At 32.8% G+C, this 17941-nt stretch overlaps 1 protein-coding gene and 1 long non-coding RNA gene across 2 annotated transcripts; one reads left to right on the forward strand and one right to left on the reverse strand.

Annotated features, from left to right (window-relative positions):
• Positions 1-640: 640 nt before the first annotated feature.
• Positions 641-3438, reverse strand: LOC110730550. The gene is made up of 3 exons (XR_002513082.1): positions 2481-3438; positions 1969-2090; positions 641-997 (listed from the first exon to the last, which is right to left on the reverse strand). It is a non-coding gene; the product is annotated as an uncharacterized LOC110730550 (long non-coding RNA).
• A 9200-nt stretch (positions 3439-12638) lies between these two features.
• Positions 12639-16272, forward strand: LOC110730632 (feruloyl CoA ortho-hydroxylase 2-like; the record flags this gene model as incomplete). Its single annotated transcript, XM_021910450.1, has 2 exons — positions 12639-12982; positions 14381-16272. Coding segments are annotated over 2 exons (918 nt in total), but the record flags the coding sequence as incomplete, so codon positions are not given.
• Between the last annotated feature and the right edge of the window lie 1669 nt (positions 16273-17941).

Consider the following 17941-nt stretch of genomic DNA (forward strand, 5'->3'; position numbering starts at 1 on the left):
CTTCTACCTCAGCTAATTCTTTCTTTTTCTTCAACTCCAACGCATAAAGGTGTGCAAATCTCCCATAAACTTCATCTAAGGTTTCGAACACTTGTCCACACAGCTTTAGCTGCAAATCAGTGGTCAATCCACTCTCAAAATTCCTAGCTTTTGCCTTTTTTGTAGCAACAGACTCTTTGGCAAACCTTGACAGCTTAATAAACACTACTACAAAATATGCCTTAGAGACCTATTAAAATAGGCATAAGAGACCTCTTCTTTGGAGGTCTCTAGCTCACGTCTCTTTGGTTAAGAGACCTGGTCAATAGAACAAGTCTCTTTGGTATTAATAAGAGACCTAAGAAGTGAGACAATGGTCTCTTTGCGCGTGATTATTTTATATATTTTAGAAAGCAAAGAGACCTGTTACCATGGCCAACAGGTCTCATAGCTGTTATTTAAGAGACCTATTAGTAACGATAACAGGTCTCTTTGTTATTTTTTTTTTTAATTTTATTTCCCAAAATCCAATTATATTTGTATTTGTTCCTGTACGGTATATGAGCTGTATTTGTTCCTGTATGGCACCTGTAGGATATTTGTACCTATATTTTTCACCTGCTATATATATGCACATCATATACATTACTCCATAATTTTATAATATTCATGGAACATACAATAATAAACAAAAGTTGATAAACACTTTTACAAATATCCATTAATTATAGTATAACCTCCAAAAATACTATACAGCAATATCTGCAAAAAAAATCCAGTATTCTCCAAAAATATAAACCACTCATTTAATTTCCATGCCATCTAAGATAAGCTCCAAAAGTACTATACAAAAAATTCTAAAAATCGCAATACTTTTCCCAAAAGTAATGGACAAACTAAACTCACGCAATGTCTATACCATCTTCATTAACATCATCTTGTTCAAGCTCTAGAACATACTTAGCCCACAAGTCTCTAATTTCGTCAATATTTCCAGTTGAATATGTACAGGGGTCCACTTTAAAAAATTGTAAGATAAACAATAAATCGCCGTATATAGTCATAACTCATTGATAATAATAATGGAAGATCATGATATATTATAACTATATTAAAAAAAAAAAAATTACACATACAAACAAATGAATTTAATGATATGGGTTGAAATATGCAATGTCATGATTAAAATGAGGCATTTGGGGGTAAATTTTCCCAGTCTTTTGTGAGAGGCTGCAAAGCAGCAGCTGTACGAACATTAAAAGATTTTAGATATTGAAAAACGAGATGTTTAGATAAGTACCTATATATTATTGCTGTATACAATGTTAACACGCACATATACCGAATTAAAAAACTTGATAAGCAATACAAATTTTCATTATCTAGCACATGATCTAAAATCACATTCCAGTTTACTGAATAATGTTTGGATAAGAATACCGAAAAGTCTATAAATAAGGATACTTGCTCCGCGATCTTCCAAAATGATAATAACATGCTAATTAAAGATTCATACTAGTTTTATTTTTGAAATTGGCAGGATGCATACCATTTGTTCTGTATAAGTGATCAATCACGTAAAACTAGAATACTAAATGCATCTCTAACTAAAGCACACCCCACATTGAAATCCGAAGGAGAATACTAATTTTGAAAAGCCACATAAGACACAATAAATATAAATCACAATTTAAAAATCACCTTTACCACTTTGTATATGATTAATTAAAATAATACATCACCATTCTTAAAATAATCACAATATAATAATGTTTGAACTAAATTCATCTTAATTTGCATGTCTATGGTCAAGGAGCTAGTTCAATGCTTACTAGAGCTAAATAAGAACGACAGACAATAAGACCGAAACAGTTGAGGTTTGAGCTTACTAGAGCCAAATAAGGTGCATTAACAGGATGACATGATTGCAATATATCGAAAGTAGTCCATAAATAAAATTATAATGGGGCAAAAAGAGGCGAAAAGTACCTGGTTCCTAATTGTAGATTGAGCATAAGCTCAAAGTTTTTATGACCTCTAGTAATTATCTCTCCTTGTTTCTTCTCTAAGTTAATATCTAAGACATACAACATCTGCCAACTTCTTGGACCCTGCATGTGTTCATGTATCCCATTAATCATGTATTCAAGAATGTAAGCCTAATTATATTACCTAAGGAAAAGTAAAGCAACAAGATCTAAAAAAAAAAAAAGAAAAAAAAATGCTTGGGTGTGTTGTAAATTCTCATTGACAACTGAATGCTATCATAGCCAAACACAATCACATCTGACCAAACTAAAATATCAATAAAAAATATTGACTTACATGCCAATCATTAGGATTGAGGTCCATTAATGATTATGAAATTCTAGTTTCTATGTTAGTGCAGCTTATTGTTCCATCAAAGGATGCATCATATATAGTTCCATCATTAACTAAACTAAATCTGTAGGGCAAAAGATAATTGTCAACCGCAAGATCCTTGAAAATTATAAGCTTACTCATATTATCGAAGGCCACTGTACCAGAGGAAGTGTCTACACTGAGGCAGCTAATACATTAAGATTAACCTCATAGTGTTGAGCAAGCAAGAGTGAATATTTGTATAAACTCTTTTCTTGTATACATTATCGAAATCCTAGACTACGAGCCGATCTTTCTGAAGAAAAAACAAGGGATTGGAAGATAACATTAGAGGCATAAGTGATACAAACTCAACAACAACAATAATCTACCATAGCCAATTAATCAACATTTAAAATACACCCAATTCCCTTTTTTTAAAAAAAAATTACACCCAGTTCATCATTCAAATGGAATGATAAACCCAGACAAAGATAATCTTAATTAAGTCAACACTTGAGCAAAAAACAATAGAGAAAAAAGGGGTTAGATTTCGAATTGTTGTGCTTGAACAACAAGACTATCAAAGCAATTAATCAACATTTAATATAAATTCTGCATCGATTACTTAATTTCCAAAGAGTCATTCAATTTGTCGTCCAATTACCTCAATAGTGAAACAAAATTCCAAAAAAATGGACGATTAAACCCAATTTTTTTTTAACAATCAACAATTAAACATAACAAGCATAAACAAACATGATTAAATTATATGCAAGCAAAGAAAAACTATAATTTCTTGAAAAAAAAAACCCCAAACCCTAGACATTAAGATTCAATTAAAACCCCCCAAATTAAGCCCTCTCATCACAAATTACGCAAAGGTTGGTATGTTTGAAAAGGCAAACCAGTAAGCTTCAGCGGCCTCCCTGATCTATTACTTTCGATCTCACGAATTGCGACAATTCTAGGTCTGAAACGATGGGGCTTCCTTCTTTACTCTGCTTGTGGCTGGAGTAGACTTTCGTGCGACTTTGGTGGGCAAGTTCTTCCTTGCAAAGCTTCAATGGAGAATGAAAGTGTAAAACAAAGAGAGAAAGAGGAGATAACACACGAAGGTGGAAGACCGAATCAATTAGAGTAAGAAAAGGAGAGAGGTAAAAAAATGAAGGGTGGGTGGTGGACCCTTACACAAATAAGTGACCTGTTAGGATAAACAACAGGTCTCTTATTTCTTTTCCATTAACTTCCACAAATGAGTGGTAGGCCCTTTAATATATAAGAGACCTGTTATCTCTAATATTAGATCTCTTATACTAAAGAGACCTGTTATATTAATCAACAAGTCTCATATTACAGGTCTCTTCGCCTATTTTTGTAGTAGTGAAACTTGGTATAATACTCAGTGACTGACATATTTCCCATTGCTAGGTTAGAAAATTCCTCGGCTTTCTGTTTTTGTAGGAAACTAGGGTAAAACTTGTCCCTAACCTTCTCTTAAAACATAGTCCAATTGAACCCAGGTAGTGCCTTAATGGTAGCCTCATTTTGTTGCCACCAAAGGTCAGCTTCACCCCTGAGATACTAGGTAGCATAACCCACCTTCGAATTTTCTAAGCATCCTACTACCCCAAAAAGTTTCTCAAATTCCCTTAACCAGTTTTCCAGCACTGTTGGATCAGGTTTGCCTTGATAGGTTGGTGGCTTGCTTTGCGCCACCTTCTTAAATAGTTCCCCTTGAGCATCCCTATTGTTGGCCGAGTTTCTTGCTAACTGCTGGGCAACCACTGCCAACTGCCTTACAACCTCACTCAGCTCATTTCCTTCATTATTGTTCCCACTTTCTCCTGCCCTTTCTTCTCCTGAATTAAAACAAGGGGCCTTTATTAATTATGGTCATGGTTAGCTCTCAAGTTGGAAACCCATCTAACTAACTTATACCTTTCATACACACGCATTTAATTTAAGCTAACAAATCGAGATTGCAAAATTACGACTCTCAAATTTTACAGCTTGATCAACCAAATTTTGATTGCTAACCAACCATACAGTTAATAAAGTGTCACATCAATAGATAAAAATAATTTCCATGATTTCCCAGGGTTTAGAAATGAATTATTGGAATATTTAAGTAAGAAATGACTCATTGGAGTAGCGATAAGAAATGAATTATTTGGAAATGAAATGAATTATTTGGCTGTAAAATGAATTATTTGGCAAGGAATTGAATAAAGTTTTATTGCTAAGTAAGAAAATGAATGAAAAAAAATGAAATGAAATGAGTTCGAATAACATACGTAACTCAATAGGTTTATTGACTCACTGTGGCCATGCCACTTATTACTTTACTGAAAAAGGAAATAATTAAAACTGCGGAAATGAAACTAAGAATCCTAAAGGAAATGAAACTACAAAAATCTAGTCCTTTCGAACATTGTCCTTCTTGTCCTTCGATTGTTTGTAGCTTCCAGGATCGAATTCAGGGTCATCTTCCTTCTCCATTGGTTCAAGTGTCTCTGGATTTTGCTCTACTTGAATGAACTCTTCATCTTCCTCATCTTCAATGAAATGTCAATTATAATTGGAGTTGGGGGTGGATTTGAATTTAGAATCTCCATAATGGAACTATCAAAAGTATGGTTACTCTCATCCATTTGATCTCCTTCCTCCTACCCTCCATCTGTTCCTGCTTGATTACCCTGTGGTGGAGAAGAATTTCCTGATTGATGACTAGTGGAAAGGGTATCATTCCCTGTTGGGTTGTCATATTAGTATTTTGGATATGGAATGTGTAAGCACTCGTAATGATATTTCTCAACTCGAACGAGGTAAGAAATCAAGTATATGTAATCAGATACCACTGTCCATAATAATCTTTGTATTTGGAGTAATTTAGGACGTCCCCAGGTAAGTAGAAATCAGAAAACTTTGCTTTGATAGCAAGATATGGGGGTTCGTCTGCAAGACAATGAATTATCATAGATGAAACACGATCCGGAAGGTCATAATGCTTGTCTCCTAAGACATTGCTCATGTGTGAACAATAGAAATGAATTTTCTTGACATAGTTAAAGGGATGTTCAAAATATTTCTCAATTAGAGTACCAATTTGAGAGTGTTTGCTAGGAAATATCGGCATCCTGTAAAGGAAAAGACTTAGAAAAGAATTTTCTTCCCACATAAAATAAATTAACACAGTTCTTGCATGAATTTAGGTTCAATGTTCAATCAAACAATTTTACTTATTTCTAGTCACATAATTACATGCTTCCAATTAATCAATTTACATGATTAAACATCACAACCTAAACATTAATGCATACAAGAACATGATTATTTCTAACTTATATGCCCCAAATTCTTCCTATCCAAGCTCACACCAAGCTTTAATTTTTAAAGCAATTAACACATAATTCTTACCTTAATCCTTCGTTTTCCTGCAAAATGAACAAACTAAAAATATTTTTGACTCCTCTTTATTAAAAGAAAATTTTCGAAAATAAATTCCAGAAAGACCAAAATTTTCGGCCATAATTAAAAAAAATTCGGCACCCAAGTAAAATAAAAAAATCCGGATTTTTCCCAAGATAAAAAAAAATTCGGACCTTTAAAAAAAATTTCGGCCCTCGTTTAATTAAAATAAAATAAAATAACTCACTTTTTAAAATTACTCAATTAAATAAACACTTGGCCAATTTTTAAACAAAATATTTTGAAACACATTTTTGGCTTTAGTGGTAATAAAAATCTCAACCTAAGCTCCCATATACCACTTTGTAACAACCTAAAAATTCTTTCCTTTAAAAAATACCTATTTTGCTCCTTTAAAATACGAAATAGGGAATTCTAAGACATTACCTCCACTGTGAAAACGGTTAAGACAATTATCAAAGACACAAAGCGGAAGACTCACTTTAAAACCATTCAAAACAAGTTAACTTAAAAAGTAAGACCAAACGAAAGTAAAGTCAAATGAAGTCAACCTACAACTTGGAACCATTGTAGGCCCTTATCAAAACCCAAAATGAATATTAAAACCTTTTTGTTAGTCTCACAAGCAAATATATAATAATCAAAGCGAATAAACACATCATATTCTTATGGAAACTAAACAGGAATCACCCTTCATTCATGCTCATCATGAATATGCTTCATCACCTGAAAAACTTCTCTTTACTTTGCCCCCACTACTCGCCATTAGAAATGGGTCGTCGTAGGGCCAAGATAAAGACGAGGCCAAACAAACACACAAATACACAATCAGCAAAGCTGAGTATATAAACGTAAACAGTACACACTAACATGTTTTTATCCTATCAACATACAACTTACCTTGTTGCACCTGTTTACAAGCATACAACACAACAAACCAATAAATAGCTAAATAAATTGCTTATTTAATTTGATTACGCATCGAACGAGTTTCCTACCAAATCCCTACCCCAAATAAATTAAGGTAAACTACACCGGGAGCTAACCGGGTAGGCAAATGTCACATGAAAGTGACGGACGTCTTGCACATAAAATAAATAAAGGAAAATACTGCGTCCTTTACTCCTAGCAGAAGCTATGGTTAAATATAAAACCCCATAACTCCTTCCATATGTTCATACTCAAGGTATATACATTCCAAGAGTTTTGGTACGTAATCTCTTTCACTTTACGTTGTTTACATATTTTTAGACTTGGTGATGACTCTCAAACTATAACACAATCAATCATAATAAATCATTCAAGTAATCAAACATACTGATTTAATTCTTGAATAATTAGTGACCACATAAATTTAATGTTGAACCCTTTGTAAACTAGCTCGACGTAAAAAAACACCTTAAGCGCATAAAGCACAACAAATCCTATTCATCAGTGTTTAGAACACCTTAATTGCATTTAGGCACCGTAATATATTTTATTCCTGTGTACTAAGACACTTAATAGCTCAACTCCCATGCTTAAAGCAGCAATAAAAATTATAAACCATCATAAAATTCTCTTTTTATAATCCAAACAAAACTAAACATTTAGTTTAATTAAACATGCTCTAAATCATGCCAATAATAAAAGTGTGGTTCATATTCAACATACCAACATAATTAATTCCAATCATCTATTCACCTCAAATAATCCATACTTCACAAACCAATCACCAACATCAATTCAATCAACAATTTCAACCAATACCTATCATGATACTACCTTGGAATTAATTAAACAAAGCCTAGCATGCATCTACACAGTTAAATAAATACCGAGTACGCGAACGTACCTCGAGTATGATCTCAAAATCGCCACGGCTACACGAAATCACTCACTTGGAAGTCTCCTACAATCCAAAATTACAAAGAGACATTAATACCTATTCATAATAAATTTCCAGCAATATATACACTCTTTAAATCACTTTTAAAACCTCTACAACATGTTGAAATTTAATTTAAACCACCTACTTTTATTCCTAATTAATGGGTAATTAAAAATCCTTTCAAGAAACATAATTCTAACCTTTATATAAAAATTCCAGCATTATAAAAACATATAAACTAGCTGTAATTTTTATTAAAACATTAATTTCAATAGTTTTCATCCACTACAATCAAATCCCATCAATAAATAATAATTTAGAAACCTAGGATTTTCAATTTGTGGCTTTTTGATTCAAAAATTAAATCTGAAAATTATATGCATACTAATTATAATTAAAAGATCATAAAATCATCACACAACCCAAGAACAATAATTAAATCAAGGCTAGATTAAATTAAAACAAAGAACAGTTTTGTTTTTTTTTTTTCTTTTTTTTGTTGTTGTTGGAGTTGCGCACGCACACACCAAGGCAGGGCTACTGCCGCGCGCCTGCCGGTGCTGCTGCTGCCGCCTGCCGACGCTCGCTAGTGGCGGTGGCCGGCCGGTGGGTGGCTGTGGTGTGTGGCATGGAGGTGATAAAATAAAAGGGGAGGGGGAAAAATTAAGGGGAAAGAAAAATAAGTTAAATTTGCTCATATGATGGGTATTTATACCCTCTCTCAAAACCCTCCTTAATGATTCCAACACTTATTCAAGGTAGTCATTGACTTTCTTTAAAACTCCATTGACTTTAAAACTTCCTTTAATCAAATAATATGCCCCAAAGTTTCTAAATAATAAAATAAAATATTTCCAAAAGGATTAAATAAATAAAAATGGACCTTTAATTAAAATAAACCTTTTTAAATTAATAAAATACCATAAATAATTCATTTCAAATTATTTAAATACTTCATAAAATAATGATTTAAATCAAAATACGTATAAAAATACGAGGTATTACATCTATACTTTTGAACAATTAGTAAAAAAATCTAAACAATCGCAAATTTTGAACATTTAATAAAAAAATCTGAACAATCGCAAATTTTGAACATGTAGTATATTAAATATGAACATTTAGTACAAACGAGTATTTATCATTAAAAATGAACATACATTTATTTATAATGATCATATTTTAAACAATTTATGTTATCTTTATTTGTATTATACATTGTATTTCAACCTTTTTTTTTTAAGATCAACATTATAATTTAAAATATGAACATGAAACTATTAGAATTTGAACATATAATTTTTGAAAATAAACATTGAAATTTTTAAATATAATCATTACACTATTTTATATTGAGCATTAATAAATATGAACATGACACTACTCGAATTTGAACATTTATAAATAAATTTATGTTCATTGAAATTTTAAATATGAACACAACACTAAATAATAAACATCAATTTTTTGAAAGAAGTTTGTCTGACTCCTAATAATTCAATAGTTTTGTAATATAAACTGAACATTTACTGCATATAAAATGAACATTTCTTTATAAAATATGAACATATAAAATTGGATGTTTATGTTCATTTTTTGTGATGTGTACTTATTTTTTTTACTAAATGTTCATGTTTTTATAAAGTGTTTAATTTTTTTTACTAAATACTCAAAAGTATAGACATAGGGCATCTAGGTTTACCATGATGCACATAATAACTGTTGCTAGTAAAGTCGACTATCAATTTATTCACTTACTGACCCACCTCTATTGACGAATAATTGTGGATCATCATGCAGTGTTTGTAGTAGGTTAAGATTGTATTTTGACTGCTTTATTAATCCATGTGCTATTAACTTCAACAAGTAGTACTGAATCTGAAGAAAAACACGCTGAAAGGTACTCTTCCATAAAATTAAACAATTAAACGTACTTTTTTCAAAAACTGCTTAATAAAATCTAAATTTTATGAGAAATTATCTAATAATAAAGTATTGTAAAAAATACCTAATAAAAAAAAAAAAAAAATTGTAAAATATTACATTTGGCCGAATTTTCACCATTGACCTAATATTATAGCATTGACCCATCCCAAAACACCCTTGAAACCACCGTGGGGGTTGGTTTTCAAGGTGTTAAGGTCATTTTTGGGGTGGTTGGAGGGTCATCCGAGTTGGTGAGGGTAGTTTCGTGATTCGGGATGGTGGTTTTGGGGGTTAGAGGTGGTGGTTTTGGGGTTGGAGGGTGGTTTCGGCGTAGTGATGGTAATTTCATGCAGGTTGTGTTGGTTTTGGTGATGAAAACGGTAGGGATTTCGCTAATTCAATATAGATTTTTGAATGAAATTACACGTACTCTATGAACCCGAGGAAAGGTTGCACAGTTAAGACTGGAGCTTTTCACTACAAGAAAAATACCTTTTCGTAGCGATTATTTTAACATTTCGTATCGATTGTAATTGCTTAAAAAAAAATAAAAAAAAATCCCATCGAATGGTTATTCGATACAATATCCGTCGTTACCATAGCCTTTAGTAGTGTTTTTCGCTTTTGTTGGGGTTGTCCTCATTAATCGATACGGAAAACTACATTCAATTAATCGCTACAAATGTTAAACTCATTTTCTAAAAAAAAAAAAAAAAAAAAATCCCTACATATGATCTATACAAGATTCGAACATGCAACCTCAAACTCTAATATTAAATGTTTATCCAATAAAGCATGATATATTTTATGTTCTCTTTGTTAAAAGAAATTTTAAAATCTAATGTAAAAAAAGGCTTTTCATATCTATTTTTGGGTTTTAGCGGCGATTGTAAACGATACGCTTTTCTATAATTTTATAAATGTGAAGAAAAAAGGTGAATAAATATTATTATGTTTTTCGTATCAATTTCATATGGGTTTACAATGTCGATTGTATAATGATACGGATTCCTCTACTATTTCACAAACACATATGCATATCATAGCGAATGTACAATCGCTACGAAAAAGACAATTTCTTGTAGTGTTTTGTAGTGCTAGCAAGAATGCAAGTGATTCAATCGTTTCGGGGGTGTTTTGAGGTGGGTCAACGGAGGAAATCCAGCTGAGATAGTATTTTACAACATTTTACCTTTTATTATTAGCTTATAACATTTTAGCTTTTATTAGGTAGTTTCTTACAACAATGTTTTTTATAGTACCCCTCATGATTGCTTTAAAGGAATTTAATATACTACTCATACCAACAAAATGCATCTTTCTTTTAGCGAGCTCATATGCTAAGATACTTCTTAGTTAAGCGTGCTTGGCTGAAAGTAGTCTTAGGTTGGGTGTAATAGTTTTTTATTAGGTAATTTCTCACAAAACTTGAGTTTTATAAGGTAGCTAGATTCTGGCAAAAAATCCAAATTAAAATGGAATTTTGATCTGGTGGTGAAAAAGTGAAGGACAATGGATGTCTATCATTGTTATTAGGACGTGTTGAACAAAAATAACTACATATTGCACTAGTATCTAGTAGCTGTCTTTATACGTTACTGAAAAACGGCAGCTAAGATGGACATTGACTTGGACCAACTTACCCGATGGCCTCGGCTAAGACTGGCCTACCTATGGTTTAGTACAAGGCACAAGCCTACCGATGCGAGGGTCGTCGTCTTGAGCTTCATGTTTGGTAATCAAGAAAGGAAGTTACCATGTTCCCCAAAGTAGTGGAGATCAGATTGTGGGAGATTGGTGCTACCTAGAGACCGCCACGTGAGGTCTGATCATGGTTTGGCCAATTATTTTCGTTGACCCTACGTAAGTGAAGATCAAGGAGACTTGCAATCTTGGGATGGGTGCTTTGTGGGATGGTTTGCCATGACCACATAACGGTTACGTTGGTGTGGTTGTGGACACTATTGCTTTGATTCTAGGAGTGCTGAGTAATATGATGGTGGGACAGTTATGCTGATGTGTCATTTGGTTAAGTGTCGTGGTTCATACAAAGCGTAGGTCTTAGTGGGATGATCGACAATTAATTAGCTGATCAGGATTCAATGGCGCGACAGTTCCAATAAAGTTACCACTAACCAAGTGGCTCCTAAAAAGTAGAATGAAGCACAATGTTAGTGGGCGTGCTAGAAAGTGGGTGGTTGGAAGCCTTACTAGCACCACTTATGCATGACTTCGAAATTATAGGAGACATGGAATTTGCAAGGCGCTGCAATTGGGCGACCGTTACTCGAGCAGTGCTGAACATGGAGCACCGTGCCCTAATTACGTGGAAAACGCTAGATACACTCAAGGGAGGTATGGTGAAGTAGTGGGCAGCTACTATAGATATAGTTGGTGTAGTGGGCAATATTTATGCCTAAGTGAATGGGTTGTAGGCCTATAGTAAGACGTTTAATAAAAGTGACTTTTGCTTGTGTGTGCTTGTTATCCATCGTTAGTTATATGTGCGTTCTTGCATACTTGAGTGTGCGGTTGGTCTACATGTAAGTAGTGTGACAATTCTTCAAAAAATATTCAGCCTCTAAAGATTCATGTGACTATAACCATTATTTTTATTACTATTATCTCTACTCACACAATTCCATGGATTGACCTTGAATTCATTAAACAATGACACACACAATTAAATAACCTATTATCAAATATTACTAATTCACCGTGCTTTATTTGAATTTCAAATTCCATATAACTTATCTAGCTTATTCAAACATATTAGAATTGAAATAAGTGAAGGTAAGATGTAGAAGAGGAAAAATGCTTAATGACTTACACAAACATGCAAAAACCATACATGGATTAAAAAATACATTCATTTAGGACGAGATGCCAAATGTATGGATATAGATTTGAGCAAATTGCCAATATTAGTGATCAAATATCTTTTTTGTTAGGATTTTTTGTCAGAAACTACCTAATAAAATCCAAATTTTTCGAGAAACTACATATTAAAAAAAAATGTTGTCAGAAACTACCTAATAAAAGGTAAAATGTTGTAAGAAACTACTTATTTAAAGGTAAAATGTTGTAAATAACTACCTCCATCGAATTTCCACCTATTGACCCACCTCAAAACACCCTCGAAACCACCACTTTCATCCCCAAAACCAACACAACTTGCTTGAAATTACTTCCATCATGCCGAAACCAACCTCCAACCCCGAAACCACCACCTCTAGCTAACCCCAAAAACCAACATCCCGAATCACGAAACTACCTTCACCAACTCGGAATATCCTTCAACCTTCTCGAAAAATTGAAGTATGGGACTAGCTTTTCGCCTGACTTTGAGAAGGTTTTTGAATGGAAGGATCACCTTAGTCTCTTTGTAAATTCTGAGGAGGATGCCCTTGCTCATTGGCCTCTTCCATGCAGGTAAAGTTGTTAAAAACTTTCATTTATTTGGCTTTTAATATCTTTGATTTGTATGAATTCCCATGCACTATAGTGTTAGTTCCAACCCTCTATGTCCCTATTCTTTTGCTCGCTCCATTGCCAATATTTTTGTTAATTTTTGAAAACTAAGACATATATTCCGGTTAATCGATCTATAAAAGGTGGTATAACTATGTATGATCTTGATTAATTCGTCTCATCGTAAATTTAATTATATAAAGTATTTATAATATTTACAGGTATAGAAATGGAGATATATATGTTTTAAGATATGTCTTGAATCTTGATGACCTTGAAAAATCAAATGGGACATAAAGTAGGGACGGATGAAGTACATAATTTAAGCAAAATGTTAGGGTTATCCATGGAACATTTTATATAATAAAAAATCAATCATGTGGATTTTTTTTATCGATTTGGATTTTTGACTGAGTTGGTCCTTTAGCATACCATTAGAGGTAAACCCACGACTGGAGCCTTGATAACTTGGGTTAAATTGAAATCAATGATGGTTTTCGGTGGGCGACCACGCAAAATTTAAATTTCATTTTTTTAAGTATTCTTGTTCCACTATATATAAAGAGAAAACTTGTTGATCGATAATTTAATTTTCAATTATATCATAAATTTGATGATTTAGTACATATGTATGTTTGGTTAATATTAACTATGTAGTTTATGAATTAAGGGTCCGATTTTGCAGAGTTGCCCCGAACCATCGTCATTGTTAGCATTTGTATTTCTACCTTTGAGTAAAATGCATGGTTTTCACATGTGATGGAAAGTGCGTGTTGAAAACGTATGTAATATGTTCCCATGATACATCATATGTAAATGTAAATGAATTTTTTTTTTTTTTTAAAAAAAAAAAAAAAAAAAAAAAAAGGAACCTCACATGCATGTGGGGCAAAGTCAAGGACACATACGAGTGTCCTATGAAGTCATGATAAAATAATGGAGTCACTTTTATATATTGTCATACAATTTTTGACATGGGACATTTTTTGGTCTTACTAAGTGTTGGTCTTATTAATTATGTAGATTCTATTAATGATAGATTGGTGTGGCCAGTGGCCTAGATTCATTTTTAACATAGTATCAGATATAAATTTAAAATCTTAAAGACTCAAACTAATAGACTAAACTTGAGCTTGAGTTGGATCCTTTGATAACTTTCCTTTGAAATAAAATGTGTATAGTGTACATACGTGGGCACAGCAAAATAATTGGACTAAGAGAATAAAAATAATTAAAGTTCTGAATAAAGTTTTGATTATGACAATAGCCATTATTTTGTGTAACATACTTGACTTTTCAATCTAAAGTACGCAATTTCAAGTCATATAATCATGATTCTTTAATTTTTTTTCTACGTAGGGATGAAGCATTGGAATACTTGAGAAGTACCGAAAATGTTATAAGAAAACTTTGTAACATACTAATGAAGGGATTAAACGTCCATGAGATTGATGAGCAAAAGGAGTCTCTTTTGATGGGTTGCAAGAGAATGAACTTAACTTTTTACCCTAAGTGTCCAAACCCTGAGTTAACCTTTGGTACCGGTCCTCATTCAGATGCATCAACCATTACCATACTTCTTCAAGACGACGTTGGTGGCCTCTATGTTCGACGGTTTGATGATGAGAGTTGGATTCATGTGCCTTCTATCAATGGTGCTCTAGTAGTAAATGTTGGCGACGTGCTTCAAATACTTAGCAATGGCAAGTATAAGAGTGCGGAGCACCTTGTAATTCCGAACGGAAACAAGTCTAGAGTTTCTGTCCCAATTTTTGTGCATCCAACCTCCGATGATGTTATTGGTCCGTTACAAGAGATTACAGATAGAGGAGAGAAGCCAATTTATAAAGATGTTCTTTTCTCGGATTATATTGGGCACTTCTTCAGTAAGCCTCATGATGGCAAGGCCACGATGGAATTTGCTAAGTTCTAACGTTAATTAATAATCATGTGTTATTCAGCATTAATAAAGATGAAAGATCATGTACAAAAATATATTTACATGAAAACTCCTTAGATCATGATCTTTTAATCAAAATATCCTTCCTTAATTCTAGCTAATTTAAAGCTAGATCGAGTTAAATTGTTGTTTGCGTATCTTATCTTTCATTCGTTTATTTTTATTAGACTTGTTTCATCTACACACTTTATCAGTGCATAACTTTAACCATCAATATCTGATCTTTAATTTCAATAAATAAGGGTTATAAAAAATAGATTATATGAAAGTAGGTAATGAAACGATTATAAGAAGATTCTACATGACAATGTCTTTCCTTATGTATAACGAAATTTTGTGATAACACCTTTTAAAAGACTTTTATTGTGAACAACTACCTTATAAATTATTTTTTGTGAAAACACACCTAAAACCAGATTTTTATAAAAAAAAAAAACCATGACTTCGGTTTCAGACCCCTGACTTGGTTTGCCAGCGTTGACTGGTCACGTGAGCCTCACGTGCTCCATTTAAAACCCCCCCCCCTCCCTCTTATTTTTTCCCCTTTTTTATCGAACTCTCTCCAATTGAAATTGCTTCAATTTTTCTCTCTCCCTGTTCTTCCACCCAAACCTCACTTTCTCTCCATTGAAGAAGAAAACTCCATTATTTATCTCGAATTTCTGCAAAGAAACTCAATTCACCTAATTCGAGGCTGGTAAGTTGTTTTAATTAATGATACCGGTTGTTAATTTTGTTGGGTTTGCAAATTTTGCGTAAATTAGGGTTTTAAATTGGAATTAGGGTTACAAATTTGGGGCTGATTTATTCCCAACAATGTTTTGTAGCTAGCTTCCTTTTTTTACCCCCTCCATATGTTCTCTTTGAAGCAAGCAAGCTTCCTTTTTTTTACCAATGGCAGACACAGAGAAAAGGACGGAGATAATTAGCCAAGTACTATGGCAGAAATTGAGTAACAAATGAGAGGAGAGAGAAATTTTAAACTTACTCTTTCACTTGGCCAGAATTCATCCACGAATTGAAGAATTCAATTAGTTCCTGTCATGGCAGACATTCCTTGCTGAGCAATAATGGTGAGGTGAGGAAGACAGAAAGATGTAAATGAGAGGAGAGAGAAAATTCAGTTGGAGAGAGTTCAATTGGAAGGAAAAAAGGGGAAAAAAATAAGAAGGGGGTTTTTAAACGGAGCACGTGAGGCTCACGTGACCAGTCAACGCCGGTAAATCAAGTCAATGGTTTGAAATCGGGGTCAGCCGGTCAGGTGTGTTTTTGTAAAAAAAAAAAAAAAAAAGAAATCTTGTTTTAGGTGTGTTTTCACAAAAAAAAATTTAAAAAAAAAGAAGGTGATTCTTCACAACAAAAGTCTTTTAAAAGGTGTTATCTAACAAAATTTCCTATTTATAAATAACAAAAAATAGTTAAAAGTAAATGCGTGAATAGTGGCAAAGTCAAACTAGATTGTTGTTGTCAAGTTAATTGTAAACTTATTGAGCTTATGTAATGAAAAACTTCAAGTTTTAATTCAAAAAAAATAATCAAGTCTTTTGTTTACAATAGATAGTACTCAATTTAGAAAAAAATCTAAAACTATGATAGCTTTAGTCATATATGACTGTAATTAACTTTTTTTTTTTTTTAAATGAAATCAATTCATTAATAAAAAGTCATCCAACATCTACAAACAAAATCTATATTAACAAATACATAAAATAGAATCAAATAATGGGTTTCTTCATCAATGCTACCATCGTTGAAGCGATTTTGCACTGTGATACATCCCTCGCACACATCGCTGAAAAATGTAGCCTTTTAGGAGAGACGCTCTAACGATTTGTTGTAGCCGTAAGGATTATTATTATATGATTCGCTTGGACGCGTTTGAGAATTCGACAACCGTTGCGATCCCAAACAAATGTTTACCAACGAACTGATAATAAGGCAAAGGATGATTACTTTTTTGATAAGCTTGACACACAAATAAACCCTAACGAAAAACAAACAGCTAAACTAACAAAAACTAACAATTCCACCATAGAGAGACACGCACTCCACTATAGGTAGACGACGAATATCTACACTACTTGTTATTGAAACCTAAAATGCAATGCTATAGAAAAACAAGATTAAAGGGTTGGAAATAGTCTACTTTCTTCATAAATTAGACTATTTCCAGCCTAAGCAACCCAAATATTATAAACTCTAGAAAATAAGAGGAGAGAGGAGAGAAGAGGGGACATGACTGTAATAAATTTGTTGTACTAAATGGTGTTTAGATGGTCATTTTGTACAAAATGATACCATCTAAACACAATTTTGCATCAACGGACCTTATTGTAATCCTATATAATTAAGCTATTATAAATTTAGAATTTGTCCTCAATTCAATGCACCAAAAATAGAAAGTTGATATCGTTGAAAGCTTGAGCTTGTGTTGTAATTTTTGACTCGATTATAAGACTTATCAAAGTTACTAGTATAACGGTGTGACCTTAGCTGTTGTATACTTGTATGCATCTACGCTTAACTTTTCTAATTTTAATAATTCCGGCCTTTGAAAATCCATCATGACCAAATTGATAGGGTAGAAAATTGTTCATCAAAAGGAATAATTTAACTTTCATTCATGTTGGTGGTATGAGCTTTAGATGATTACAGACCAGCAAGTAACCTTATTTGCTTATATTAGTAATACTTATTCATTCAACTGAGTAACCTCATTTATTCCTAAGGGTAACCTTATATTGTACATAAAAGTATACCTAATTCATTATAGAAGTAACATTGACCCATTTGTTCATTCGAGTAATCTCTTTTTTTTTTTTTATAATTTTTTTTTACTATTAAAAGAACGATTTTACTTGTTAATTAGAGTACGTAACTTCATTTTTTCATAGGAGTAGTACCCCTATCCAACATGTAGGGAATTTTCATCGCCCCACAAGTGGGTCATGTTTTAAAGC

Source organism: Chenopodium quinoa, unplaced genomic scaffold, assembly GCF_001683475.1.
Source record: "Chenopodium quinoa cultivar QQ74 unplaced genomic scaffold, ASM168347v1, whole genome shotgun sequence".
In the NCBI taxonomy this organism is placed as follows: Eukaryota; Viridiplantae; Streptophyta; class Magnoliopsida; order Caryophyllales; family Amaranthaceae; genus Chenopodium; species Chenopodium quinoa.